We start from the raw sequence: 13,625 nt of genomic DNA on the forward strand, positions 1-13,625 counted from the left end.
CTGCATCAGGGAAAGTGCTGGCAGCAGTTTGAGGGAGGTGATCCTCTGCCAAGGGTGAAGTGCCAAAAAGAGCTGGAGCATCTGTCATTTGAGGAGAGGCCGAGGCAGCTGGGACAGCTCAGTCTGGAGAAGAGAAGGCTCAGGGGGATCTTCTCAGTGTGTATGAACACCTGAAGGGAGGGAGCAAAGGGGATGGAGGCTCTTTTCAGGGTGCCCAGGGAAAGGGCAAGAGGCAGTGGGCATAAACAAATTCAGATACAAATGCAGTTTAACTCTTCCTATACAGGAACAGGTGAACAAACAGGAACGTTTGTTCCTTTGCAGACAGGCAGTACAGTAAAAGTAGCACAGCAGAAATACACCTGATAGTAGGAGGTTAAGAGCTGTGAAAACAGGTGTATGTTCTTCATTAAACAGTCATTTTGAAATACCTTGGGATGTCACGTGTTGGTTGTAGGTGCAGAAGGGCAAGCTCACAGATGTCAGCTATGACAAATAGGGTGATGATCTCCATTTTGCAAACTGTCTGAAACAAACAGATAAATCACTGTTAACTGTGATATTTCTACACTTCTGTGTTTAGCTATCACAGCTCTTTATATGTTTATTTCCTGGTTTTATTTTATCCATTAAATTATCTTTCTATAAAGGGGTAAAGTGATAAGAGAGCTAAAGGCCTTATAATATTGGAGAAAACACATATTATCATTTTATGCATGGTATATTTTCATTAACTGACAGTAGTGAGTTTGAAGGTCAGGTCAGACAAGTCCTCAAGCCTCTGTGAAGACATTAATTAAGGGGTTTTGTGTTTGTTTTGGCCTTTTTTGTTTGTTTTGTTTAGGTTGTACTTTTAGGGCATGATTTGGTGAAGGACATGAGATGCAAGGCACTGTTGTGAGGAGGACACGAGTAGGAATGTGCAACAGTCACTGCCAAGCTTTCCTTGGGCTGGGCAGTGGTTAATGCTTAATGATTTTTCCAAGTCTACTAACACAGAAGCACAGGTGAAGTCTTGCTTTCTCCAGCTCCACACAGTTGTCCCAGACCTCACTGCTGTGCTTCCACTCCACCTGAAATTCACTCTCCCTCCCTGTGTATGTAGCCTTTGGTCAAACTGGCTTGGGACAGAAACCAAAAAACTCCATCTCACTGAGAACTGAATTAAATTAATTGGAAGGTATCGCCGGCCGGGGGGTATATACAAGTCACGAAGGGGACGGGACTGCTGCGGAACGCGTCTCGAGCTGTTTATTTTTTAGCATCAGTCTCATTACATGGTTATGACAATTAGAAGATGCCAGCAGCTCACATCCCAGGCAGCAGACCAAGAACTTAATGTTACAACTTACTTGAAAAGCTTTTTGACCAATCACACAAAGCAAAAGCATATTGACAGTAGTTCTATCCAATCACTATAAATACACATACCTTTGGTTAAAACAATGCTTGCTTATTTCGAGTACAATACTTGCTTGTAAGTCTCAAGATACAATGCACAGAGGTCCATTATTAAGCTTAGAACTTCCTAATATCTCACCAGATATACTTTTCTGCAACTTAGGGAGTTATTCTACCCAAGTGTTAATACACAGACCATTGTTCTATTTGTCCTTTCTTTCTACTTCTTGTATAATTTTTCTGCTGACAAATCTTGTAGCTACTGCTTAGCTCTAATCACCATCCTGCTGTCTCTGAGGCCTGCCTTTTGCAATGTGCCCAAAACCCTCTGATTTTAAGGAATCCCACAGGAAGGGTCCTCTCTGCTGGTGCTGTCTTCTCTGGATTCGGGGATGTAGGAACTCCAGGAGTTTGATGTCTCTCCATGAGTACTGGCCCTTGTCTTCTCCACACATCACAGTGATGTCTATGCAAGCATCCAACTCTAGTCAGGCTCATTTCAAAGGTCCTGTGGGAAGAGAATATTCCTCTTCACAGTCATCCCCCCAATCATCTGGTTTAAAAAAGAACCTATTTATTCAGGCTAAAAATTACCACGGAGAGCTGCTCCTTCCATAGGATGCTGCAGTGCTATGAGGTTTACTTTAAGGAGGGATCTAGTTGTTGTTTTCCACTCCATAAAGCGTGGTTATAGAGAAAACAGAATGAGCCTGTACCCAGAGGTGTACAGCTAAAGGATGGTTGTGAAACCCTCGTCCTGGGAGGTTTTCAGGGGACCAAACAAGAGCTTGGGCAACCTGATGTAACTCTGCAGCTCTCCCTTCTGTGACAGAGGACTGTAGGATGACTGCAGGTGAACTCTACAAGTCTCTCTGTAGCCCAGATTATGAGTAATGATACACAGGCTGATAGAGTGTGGCACAAGCTGACTCAAGCCCACAGAACAGCTGTGGAGGGAGGCACAAAGTACCACAGCAGATGGCACGAACTGTCCAGAAACAGGCTCTGAACCATTCATACCTTCCATGCAGCCAGGCACGTTTGCATAAGATTGCAATATCCCCTCTCACCATTTTTAACCACAGCTTAGTCAGGAGTTTGTTTTATCCCTGCATGAATTCGAATGAACTTTAACCCCAAGAAGGATCCAATTTAATACCAGTTACTGGTCACCAGTGAGACAGATTCATCCAACTTCAACTCAATATTTTTCACCTGCAATGCTCCCTTAATTTCTCTCAATTATTTTGACAGGGACCACACACCAAAGCTTTAGGCAGTCAGAGATGTGGGGAAGTGTTCTGGGATAAGTTTCTTTGACCAAGAAAATCCTCAAATCCGCATGAGGATTAATGACTAATGGCTAATGATTAACTTAGGGATTCAGCTGAGCCTTAATGATAAATGCAAAGCTTCTCTTGAACACCACATACTTTTTTTAAAAATTTTTTTTTAATTTTTAATGATGAGACCCTAAATAGATCTACAATAATTTAAGAGAAATTAGGACTGGCACACAACAGGACTTCAGCAGTCAGACAGGAAAAGCTTTAAACTTTTCACTTAAGAGCTCTGAGAAGTGATCCATTTCTGCCATCCCAGGCTTGCTGGGATCCTTGTTCAAACTGCAATGCTCCGTGCCTAATCAGCAGCCCCAGCTCGGCGCGTCGCTGTTGCTAATGCAGCTCTTACTAAAGCAGAGCTGGATCAATTAATCCCTTCCGGATGCAGCTGCTTGACACGGGAACAGAGTTTGGGGCTCCCCAGGCAGTGCTGCCAGTGACAGCACCCGCAAAGCAAACAGACCTCGCGCGTAATCTTGAGCTCTCATTAATGATTACTCTTTTCAATGTAGATGATGGACAAATGCGTGCGTGTGTCTTTACCTGCAGCGCCGGTTTCCAGGCTCGGAGCAGCCTCGGTGACAGACTACATTTCCCAGGAGCCTGTTGCGCCGGAGTCTCTTGTGTCGCTGCAGAAGGACCGTGCAGCTCTGCAGAGCCACTCGGGCTGTTGCAGTTCCCGGGGCTGGCGCTGGAGAAACATGACCTTCAGCAGCTTGTCTCCAGAAACATGACCTTCAGCAGCTTGTCTCCTAAAGCATCCCGAGCTGATCTGCGCTAGGGCCCGCTCTTGCTGCAGACACACTCGGGCGGGGTGGCTGCTTACCCTCGGTCCATGTGAGATGCTAGATGTCACCTGCAGAAGACGAGAGGAGCTTACCTCTTCCAGAGAGATGGCCCCGAGCCAGCAAATTCGCTCTGTCAGCCTGTGCAGCGGCTGTGGCAGAACTAGGTACAACTCACCGTGGTTTTCCGAGAGGGAAGGGGGGTCAGATTTACTTACGGGGGGCAGGGGGAGCATCAGTCCCCGGATGCCTCATTCCTCAGTGTTCTGCTCCAGCAAATCTGCATTTCACTCTGCTAGTCCTGGCTTTTCCATAACATAAGTGGTTTATGCCACCTGACCGTGGCTGGAGGGAGGGTTTTCCAGGATGAAATCTTTGCCTCGGAGACGGAAGGGCTGCAGTCATTAACTCAGTGTAGTTGTGACTAATTTAAGCTTTGCATTGGCTGGGTGTCCGGAGAAAGAATAAAGAGGCAGGCAGATATGTTGCCTAAGTTACTAGCAAGGCCTTATTCCTTCAGGAATTGCCTTTTCATAGGCAAGGAAGGTTAATCAAAGAAAAATTGACTCTTAAGTTTCTGGTCACAGTGGAGATGCTTATAAAAATGGAGTTGGAAAACTGCTTGGTGAAACATGGAATATAAGCCCCAATGGCATCTATGTAGTACTGCTTTGGGACCAAGTAACTTATTTTGAATATTTTTCAGCACGTCCTTTATAATTTCTACAGGCTCTTACAGGCAAGTCAATGACATTGCTCTAAAGATTTGTAACTTCTCAATCTTTGCTAATCTTTAAACATGAATACTAAACTTAATGCACAAATAGACTGTAAGCCTGCTGAGGCTTTGAGCAGTGACTTCCTTCCCCTGGCACCTGAGTCCTGCTTTGGAAGGACCCTGGTGTGTCTCAGAGGTATCAAAACAAAGACAATCCCTGCTCCTTCCCTGCCACAGGCTGGGAAGGTCCATCACCAGGCACTTCTGGCCTGGAACTGAAATGAGGGGCACAAATATGTATCCATACTGTTTCAGGAGCTGCCCTGAGATCAACTTGGATCTCCATCACTGGCCACGAGTTATTTCAGTGAGAGAGATAATAGGCTAGATATGATTTCTTTGCCTGTATAATGAAAGCAAGCATCCTTTAGGGTGGTTTGTAGGACAGATATGTATCTAAGTTTGTAGGTGAGCCTGAATGTATGTCAGCATTATGATGACCTCTGTGGGGTTGTTCCTGACTATAACATGTCCTGCCACTGTGCTGGGCAGTGGCTGGACAGAATTAGAAAGACCACATGATAAACTGGGAGATATGACTGGTCTGTATTCAGAGGGAGTAACTGGAACAGGATTCTTAATCCCAAGTCCCTCAGAAGGTACATGTATTGCATACCAAATCTGCAAAACTATGTAAGGGAAAAAGACTGGGTGTTTGACAGGAATGTCAAACATTGCGCCTAGAGCCACTTTTAACAGACGGGGATGAGAATTCTCCTTTTCTCCAGGGATCTCCTGGACGCTGTTGGGTACAGCCCCTGCTCCCTGCTGGTGCCTGCCGAGCCCCTTGGGCGCTGGCAGGGCGTTGTGGTGCAGCTGATCCGGGCACGGGAGGTCTCCCTGCAGCCGCACTCGTATTCACGCGTGTTCCTGGCCCTTTGCCCTCAGTGACATTTCCCCTGGATCTCACGAAAACCCGGCTGCAGGTGCAGGGTGAAGCTGCCGTGCGCCGCGATGGAGCCGCGGCCGGGCCGGCGGTGCCGTACCGCGGGATGCTGCGCACGGCGGCTGCAATCGCGCAGGAGGAGGGGGTATGGAAGCTCTGGCAAGGAGCCACGCCGGCCGTCTACCGCCACATAGGTAAATATCTGCTCTGATGGGACACGATGGGTCCTGCCTTCTGTGGCCAAGCCTTTTGGAGTGAGCCTGCCGTATTTTCTTGTACTTTAAATATATCTGTGAGGACTTTTCAGTCTAGCCTGCACTTCCACTTTGAAATAGATGAGATTTCAGCTCAATACATCTCTTCCTTCCAATTTCCAGTCCTTCATGGCCTTATTCTGGCTTCTGGAAAAACAAAATATAAGTTCTCTGTCATGTTTGCATGAAGGTCTTGTCCAGAAAGTCCAGACACTTAGAGTTGTCAGAACAATAAATGTCTCACATGTGAGTGAAGTGGGGATAGATTGGGAAAAAAGATGGGGAAAAATACGAGGTTGCAAGCACAAGGGAAAAATACAAGTGCTTAAAAGAAATGCATTAGTGGTTTGCCACAAGTAATAGCTTTCTGTGCTTTAGTTGGAAATACAGTGACAGCAGCCAACCTCAAAATCACTTGTGGAGGTTCTGTGCTTGGCATCAGCCCAGAAGGAGGTGATGCAGTCCCATGTCCTTAAGGTGCAGGCAAAGCTGTGCTGCCTCCTGGCAGACCTGTGGCTCAGCCAGAGAGATTTTTTTTTAATGCTAAAACAACGCCCTGGGCTCTCCCACTGACACCAGGCAAACCCTTCACTTTCCCCATTCTGATCACAAACAAGAGAGCAGTGACCAGATGACCCAGGTGAACTCTGGAGTGTCACAAACCAAGGTCTTGATCTCTGTCTCACTGTGACCTCCAGCAATGGCAGACCCAAGAGCTGTCTCCTGCTTTTGTTTTCCACAGTATACACTGGTGTTCGGATGGTTACTTATGAACATCTCCGTGACTCTGTGCTTGGCAGGGCAGAGGGTGAAAGCTTTCCTCTCTGGTAATGTTGCATATCTATGCATATTTATTGCTTGCTTGGGGATTGTCCTTACTGTAGGAGACGTACAGCCATATCTTAGATCCAAAATGTATTTGGTTTTAGAAGGGGATTGATAAAATCTACTGCAAAATACTTGTCATGCCCAATGCTACAGGAAGGGGGACCTATGGTTAATACTGAAATTTCTGATCTTACCAAAATAAATAGACCCATAAAATTAACACAACTTGATTTTGATACTGCTATTGAAATGCAACTTTAGAATTATTTTTTCCTTAGAGAACATCACTTGTCTAGTAGCAGTGGGAGAGAAAGAAAAGTTGTATATATCAGCAAGCAGTTTGGAATTTCGGTGGGCATCCAGTTATACACGGAGCATCATCCTTTACTTGTGTACTTTGTCATCCTGCCTTTAAACATTAAGCAAAGACCAAAATTTAACCTTGTTTTGTTTTATTTTTTCCCCTGGTAAGTTTTAACCCTTTTTGAAAATTGACAGAAATATTACTGACTACTTTAACAACCTGTAGCCACCAAAATTATTACCTTTACTTTGGCTGTTAATATATGAATAACCATTTACACTTGTTCCACTTGAGTTGTGCTGCTGAACTTTTCAGCACTGTGACCTGTGAAGATTTTCAGTGTATTCTGGAGCACAATTTTTCTCCATTTGGCAGGAAAGCTGTGGTTGGAGGCATGTCTGCGGGTGCCATCGGACAGTTTTTTGCCAGCCCAACTGATCTGGTGAAGGTGCAGATGCAGATGGAGGGAAAAAGGAAGTTGGAAGGAAAGCCATTACGGTTGGTTCCTCTCAGAGCTGGTGTTTTTGTCCCTCTTACTGATCACTCTTTGGCCCAGGGTGTGATTCTCTGTGTTTTCTGCCACCCCTTCTCCCCAGCTGCTCTGTGCCCTTTTACAGGGAGAGCACCTGATGACTCTGGGCAGTAAAGAGGGGAGGGATTCAAGACCTCCTCCTTATTCTATTTATACTCATCTTCTTTATTCTGATTTATTGGTCCTAGGGACCACAAACCCATCCTCTATGCTGCAGCACATCCATGCCAGCACTTTACCATGGGGAGGGAAGGACATTTTCTAAAGATGGAAGAAAGCATGAGCTAAATGGCTTGTGAAGGAAGCACAGGCACAAGGAATGCTGGCACACAGCAGGGCTTGAGACTCTCCTGCAAATACCAGGACATGCTGCTCTTTGCACTCCAAACTGCTGCCATCATTTGGTGTCATGTACACTTAGTACTGTAACCCAGTGTGGGATCTAAGGCTTGTCTGCTGTTAGGGACCAGATCACTGCTTTGCAAGGCAACTGGTATCTCTGGTAAAATATTGTGGAATGAAAGTCAAAGAGAGAGCCAAAAATGGATCTGGAGTGCCAGATCCTTGCAGGTATAAATTCCTAACCTTATGTGAGGACCCAGTGCAGCAAAGTGCTGGAACATGCAAAGATTTCACTGGGCTGTCTACCCACAAGTTGCATCTTAATTTCAGGTTCCGGGGTGTGCACCACGCATTTCTGAAGATCCTGTCTGAAGGAGGAGTAAGGGGACTTTGGGCTGGATGGGTACCAAATGTCCAGAGAGCTGCTCTGGTGAATATGGGAGGTAAGTGGAATAACTTGGCCTGGAGCACTTAAGGCCCCACCAAAGCTTTAAGAAAAAGGAGCTCAGCTGCTCCTTTTGTGTTAGTGTCATGATTACCTGGGGTCCTGTTTGGAGCACCCTGTAGGTGATCTCTGCCTTGTGCACCTGTGTTTTGGTCCTGTGGAAATCAAATAGCTTTAAAGCAACAGGTTTTACCTGAATTTAAGGAAAAGTGAGCCAGGTGCTGAAGGGGTCCCACAGCCAGCAAAGACGGGACTTCACCAGCCACAACCCAGTGTCCAAGTGAGGTGAGCAGAGCAGAGCCAGCAAAGGCAGCCAGGCTTCACCAAGATCCAGATCTGCAGGGCAGTGTGTGGTGATGAGGCAGGTATGAGGCCAAGCCAGGAAGCTGAGCCAGCAACAGGGCTGGTGAGGATCATCCAGATACAGCTCAGCATCATCTGTAAGGTAAATCAGAGCAGATGGGAGCAGGAAGGAGAACATACTCACATGTCTAAAGACAGGACTCAGGTGCCACAGCCCTGATTAAAAACGGGGGACAGAGTGCCAGCAGTGCCAAAGGCAGAAGCCTCAATGGAAATGAACATCCTGTGAACACCACAGACACCATTCACTCCTGACAGTGCTGTTTTTTCTCATTATTCTTTTTACAGATCTGACCACTTATGACTCAGTGAAACACTTTTTGCTTCTGAACACGACACTTGTGGACAATAGTGTGACTCACAGTGTTAGCAGGTGCTGTATTCTCCAATTACCCCTTTTCCACTGTGGAGCATTTCCAGCCTTGCTGTCTTCATCTGCCTCTCTGTGCCAGCAGAAGACCCCATTCTTTGATTTTGATACTGCTATTGAAATGCAACTTTAGAATTATTTTTTTCCTTAAAGAATATCACTTTATAGAAGACACAAGAGAAAGGATGCAACCATTGATACAAAACTGCCCTCATTAGAAGTGCCTTGTTGGTGCATTTAAACACCTTTGCTCTAAACTGTGGCAGCACAGTGATACAACTTCTGCAAAACATCCTCTTTTTTAAGTGATTTTAAAAATCTACTTTATATACACAATATTATGAATTGCCTATTGTGGGTCCTTCATCCCTGACTCAGAACTGCACACAGAGGTGAGGGCAGCTGGCACTGGGAGGACATGTGAGCAAGAGCAGTACTAGCAAGCCTCCCAGATCAAGTTTATGTTATGAGTTATTACTCATGATTTGATGATAGCTGTTTTAATACATCCCAATTATAAGAACTGGAACTGCAATGCTGAAATTTTTATCATACATCTTAGTTTCTTCCTTAAGTATCTGTTGCTGTTGGCAGTGCCTGCTCTGGGCTGGTAGCAGCTGTTCTGGGAACTCCTGCTGACGTGGTCAAAACCCGGATAATGAACCAGCCAAGAGATAAACAGGGAAGGTATGGATGCTTCAGAGACCGACTTTTCAGTAGCACATTGAAACCATGGGTCTGACTGATTTCATTGAGAGTGCTAAATTGATAATTTTCTTTTCATCTTTCTAGTGATGATTTAGTAAATGTCTGGGGGGTGTTGTTGTGATGGTCACCTAAGGGTAAGCAGTGCATTTCAATTCTGGATTAGACTCCAAGGAGCTTACAAAAGCACTCTGGAATGTAGAAAAATATGAGCTACAAATTATGTTTATGAAGGGGATGTTTTGGTTTTTTTAAAATTGTGTATTTGTAATCCTAACACTGTTTGTTCTTCTTGCACATTGCTAGAGGTCTGCTCTATAAATCTTCCATGGACTGCTTGATTCAAACTGTCCGGGGTGAAGGGTTTATGTCTCTGTACAAAGGCTTTATACCAACCTGGATGCGAATGGTAGGTGCTTTTTAACTCTCTTTACAAGAACAATTAGCATTAAAAAATGTGTGGAATGTGGATGCAGCCCTAACCCTATGTAATATTACAATTTTTGTATGGAAGACATAATCATAGAATTGTAGAATGGTTTGGGTTCAAGAGACTTTAAAGATCATCTCATTCCAAACCATCTGCCATGGGCAGGGACACCTTCCACTTCCTCAGAGCCCGGTCCAACCTGGCCTTCAACACTTCCAGGGATGGGGAATTCTCAGCCTCTCTGAGCAGACAGAGGCTTGGAAACCTCTCTGGTAACTAGAGCAATATGAGACCGAACTTAAGAATATGATTTTTAAGAAGAGACAGTTTCATCTAATGGGCTTATTTATTAGGTTACTTTTGTTTTAAGCCTCTAACTTCAGTGTTTGCTTTCACAGGCACCTTGGTCACTGGTATTCTGGCTTGCATATGAACAAATCAGAAGGTTGTGTGGAGTTACTTCTTTTTAAAACCTTCAATATTCGCAGAGAAGAGTAAAAAAGCTGAATTCTCATTCCACAGGGTAAAAAGATCATATGTATAGCTTTTTGCTCCAAAACCAGCCCTTACTGGTTGGGAACATCCACGACTTAAGGATACTATTTGATTGTCATACTGCTACATGAAATTTATATTATCCACAGGATAAAATTGTTACAACACTTCAGCTAGCAGCCAGCATCAGCTTTCTGAACCAGCAAACAGGAATAAAAAAAATTCTACCAAGCAAATAGAACATAATACTGTCTGTTTGTTTGATAATGGAGATGGTTTCTATTGTTAAAAACAAGCAATGCACTGAACAAGTTCTGTGGCTAAGCATCTATAAAATTATTTGTGAATTTTTGTTGTTAATTGCATTTGCACACAGATCAAGAACTACCTCTTGTTAGTTTGATGTGTCAGCAAACCAAGCCTGTAGTGCTAGGTATTAAAAAAGAGAAAAGCAGTTTACCTGATTCCAAATCTGCTTTGCACAAAAACTGGAAGGGTTTGTGTTCCTCTTACTTCTCAGAGACTGCCTGACCTCTCCACTCAACTCTTTGAGTAGGATCATGATTGAAATGCAGTCCTGCACACAGAAAATCAAAAACCTAGTTTGCTCTGCAACGCTCAAAGGTCTCAGGATGCTCCATAGGACCCAGCTGAACTACTTGTCCTGTGACAATCTGGGTGCTGATGTGGCAGACTGGGTCATTTTCCATGGAAATGTGCACTCTGCCCACTTTAAGTCTCGATGGAAATACAGCATTCTCTTCAATAATGCAAAACATTTGAACAGGAGTAATTTATTTATTTTTAAACCTAAAGCCTTCCAGATTTCATGGAGAAGAGTAGTGCTGTTTGTCACTAGGCTGACCTTTGGCAATCAAGAGTCAAAAATGCAGTATTAAAAGCAGCCATGAGTTGCTAAAACAAAGCTGGCTTTGATTTAGTAATATATAGTAATTGAATTAATGTAGAAAACTTGGCTCTTTGAATAAATTCACAGGATTTCTTCTAGTCTTTGCAACCAGTGTCTCCAATGTGCCATTTTTTCACACAGATTGAGTGTCTTCTTGGCTTGCTCTTGTACTTTCTCATTATATTGTAATTCAGTTGTGGCTGTATGCATTTGGGGGTGTACTTCCAGCTTGGAAAATGTTCATCTCACCATTACTAGGGAGTCACAGAACCACAGAATGGGGCAGATTGGAAGGGAGCACAGTGGCTCATCTGGTCCCTCCTCTCTGCTCAAGCAGGGTCAACCCAGAGCACAGGATTGTGTCCAGACAGTTCTGGAATATCCCCAGTGAGGGAAACTCCACAGCTTCTCTGGACAATCCATTCCAGGTCTCAGTCACTGCACAGTAAAGTTCTTCTTCATATTCAGGTAGACTCTCCTGTGCATCAGTCCCAAGGTTTTGTTCAGAAATCCTGGTATTTTTCTAGCTGTCACCCTGAGAAACAAATCCAAGTTCTTTCTGTCCTGTACTCCAGCACCAGCAATGACAAACCAGCAAAGCTGCTGCTTCACTTCCATCCCAAGCACTCCCACCTGCCGTCCTGTTACCCTGATAACCAGGTGATGGATGCACAGCTTTAACCTTTCTCGTGAGACAGAATAAGTACTTTTATTATACACTCATAGAACAGTTTGGGTTGGAAGGGACCTCTAAGATCAGTTCCAACCCCCTGCCATGGGCAGGGACACTTTCCACTGTCCCAGGTTGCTCCAAGTTCCATCCAGCCTGGCCTTGGACACTTCCAGGGATTAGGAATCCACAGTTTCTCTGGGTAACCTGTTGCTGTGTCTCACCACCCCCACAGTAAAGAATTTCTTCCTGACAGCCAATCTAATCTTTCAGTTTGAAGCCATTCCCCCTTATCCTGTCACTGCAGGCCCTTGTAAAAAGTCCCTCTCCATCTTTCCTGCTGGCTCTCTTCAGGTACTGGAATGCCACAATTAGGTCCCTTGAAGCTTCTCTTCTCCAGGCTGAGCAATCCCAACTCTCTCAGCCTTTCCATGAAGGACATTTGCTTGACCTCTCTGATCATCATAACCAGTATATTAATTGTAAGCAGTGTATAAAACCACTTTTAGCCTGCATTTATGAAAGTTTCCATGAGCTACTTTTATGGGCACACAGCTTGGGAAAAATCACTGAAACTCTTAAGTTTTGTTAGAATAGCTTTGATATGCTTCAATTAATAAAGCCTGAAAGAAGAGAGGTCTATTTGTGAAACTGGATACAAGGAGTGCACAGTTTATGGACCACAAGGACATTCTGACAGACAAAAAAGAGACTAACAAAGACTCAGTACGTGTCCTGGAAAGTCCCTACCTGGGAAAAAGATAATAAAAGGACTGAAGAATATAGACTAATTTGCAAGAGAAGTGAGAAATCAATATCCAACAGAAGACAGAATACTAATTAATGAACGAGAATTCTGTAATTTAGAACCAGTGAATATTAATTTGTTTGCTAAAAATTAATATATAAATAAACATAAAAGTTCTGTATCTGCATCTGTGTAGAGGCCAGGATTTTGTCAGCCACACCCACACACTCCCCTCCTGGCCAAGAATAAAGAAATGCCTGACTCGCTAATACTGAAAAGCGTTAGAGGGTCCTATTTATCCCAATGATTTCAGAGGATTTGGTACCAACAGCACCACTCAACTTGCTGTCCCTTGCAAACTTGCCGAGGGTGCACTCCAACCGCCCACCTATGCAATTAATGAAGATACTAAATAACCCTGGTCCCAGTATGGACCCTTGGGGCACAGCTCAAAATAAAAATGAAAAAATGCCTTGCAAAAACGCTGCAGGGAAAAACTTCTTTAACTCTTAATAAATCTCTCTCTCCCCGTGTTTATTATTAGCGATTTCTGAGGGGCTGGCGCGAGCTCCTCGCACCGCGGCCGCCGCCCTCGCGCCGCGCCCCGCCCCCTCGCCGCCGCTGGCCAATAGCCGCCAAGCTCCGCACGCGCGTCCCGCCCCCGGCGCCGCTCTGACCAATGGGGGCTAAGCGGGCTCGGCGCTCTCTCCCCCTCACCCCGTCCCCACCGTCCTGCCGCCACCCGTCCCTCGCGGAGTGCTCCACCGTGGGCGAGGGCAGCTCCGCCGGGTTCTGCCCTGAGCCCCGCGGCGCCCCGGACATAATTCCGTAACTGGAATTCTCTTCGTGGTGCCTCCACGCAGTCTTAGCGTAGCAGGAGCGGCCCCATGTATCAGCTGGCTTCACGCTCCTTTCCCCCTTTCCCTTCGCGCCGCTCTCCACCCCACCGAGAGGATCAAAATGGACTCGGCCCCTGCGGCAGCCGCTAACGGCTCCCCGCGGGTCACGTGGGCGGCGCGTGCTCTATATGAGGCCG

The 13,625-nt window shown here is 45.2% G+C and overlaps 2 protein-coding genes across 3 annotated transcripts in view; one reads left to right on the plus strand and one right to left on the minus strand.

Moving 5' to 3' along the window:
• The window catches only part of CYP39A1 (cytochrome P450 family 39 subfamily A member 1), a 27,764-nt gene extending 24,336 nt beyond the window's left edge, over positions 1–3,428 (minus strand). For both annotated transcript variants that reach the window (XM_072926297.1, XM_072926296.1), the window contains exons 1-3: positions 3,288–3,428; positions 1,750–1,909; positions 432–526 (exon numbers count right to left, since the gene is read on the minus strand). The gene's annotated coding sequence lies outside the window, so the exon portion shown is untranslated. The remainder of the gene's footprint in view (positions 1–431; positions 527–1,749; positions 1,910–3,287) is intronic.
• Positions 3,399–10,492, plus strand: SLC25A27 (solute carrier family 25 member 27). Its single transcript, NM_001245603.2, is given in 9 exon segments — positions 3,399–3,696; positions 5,196–5,387; positions 6,190–6,274; positions 6,955–7,077; positions 7,784–7,896; positions 8,550–8,634; positions 9,226–9,318; positions 9,643–9,745; positions 10,165–10,492. Coding segments are annotated over 9 exon segments (969 nt in total). The 5' UTR covers positions 3,399–3,593; the 3' UTR covers positions 10,237–10,492.
• The last annotated feature ends 3,133 nt before the right edge of the window (positions 10,493–13,625 follow it).

This window comes from Taeniopygia guttata, chromosome 3 (assembly GCF_048771995.1).
Source record: "Taeniopygia guttata chromosome 3, bTaeGut7.mat, whole genome shotgun sequence".
Taxonomy (NCBI): Eukaryota; Metazoa; Chordata; class Aves; order Passeriformes; family Estrildidae; genus Taeniopygia; species Taeniopygia guttata.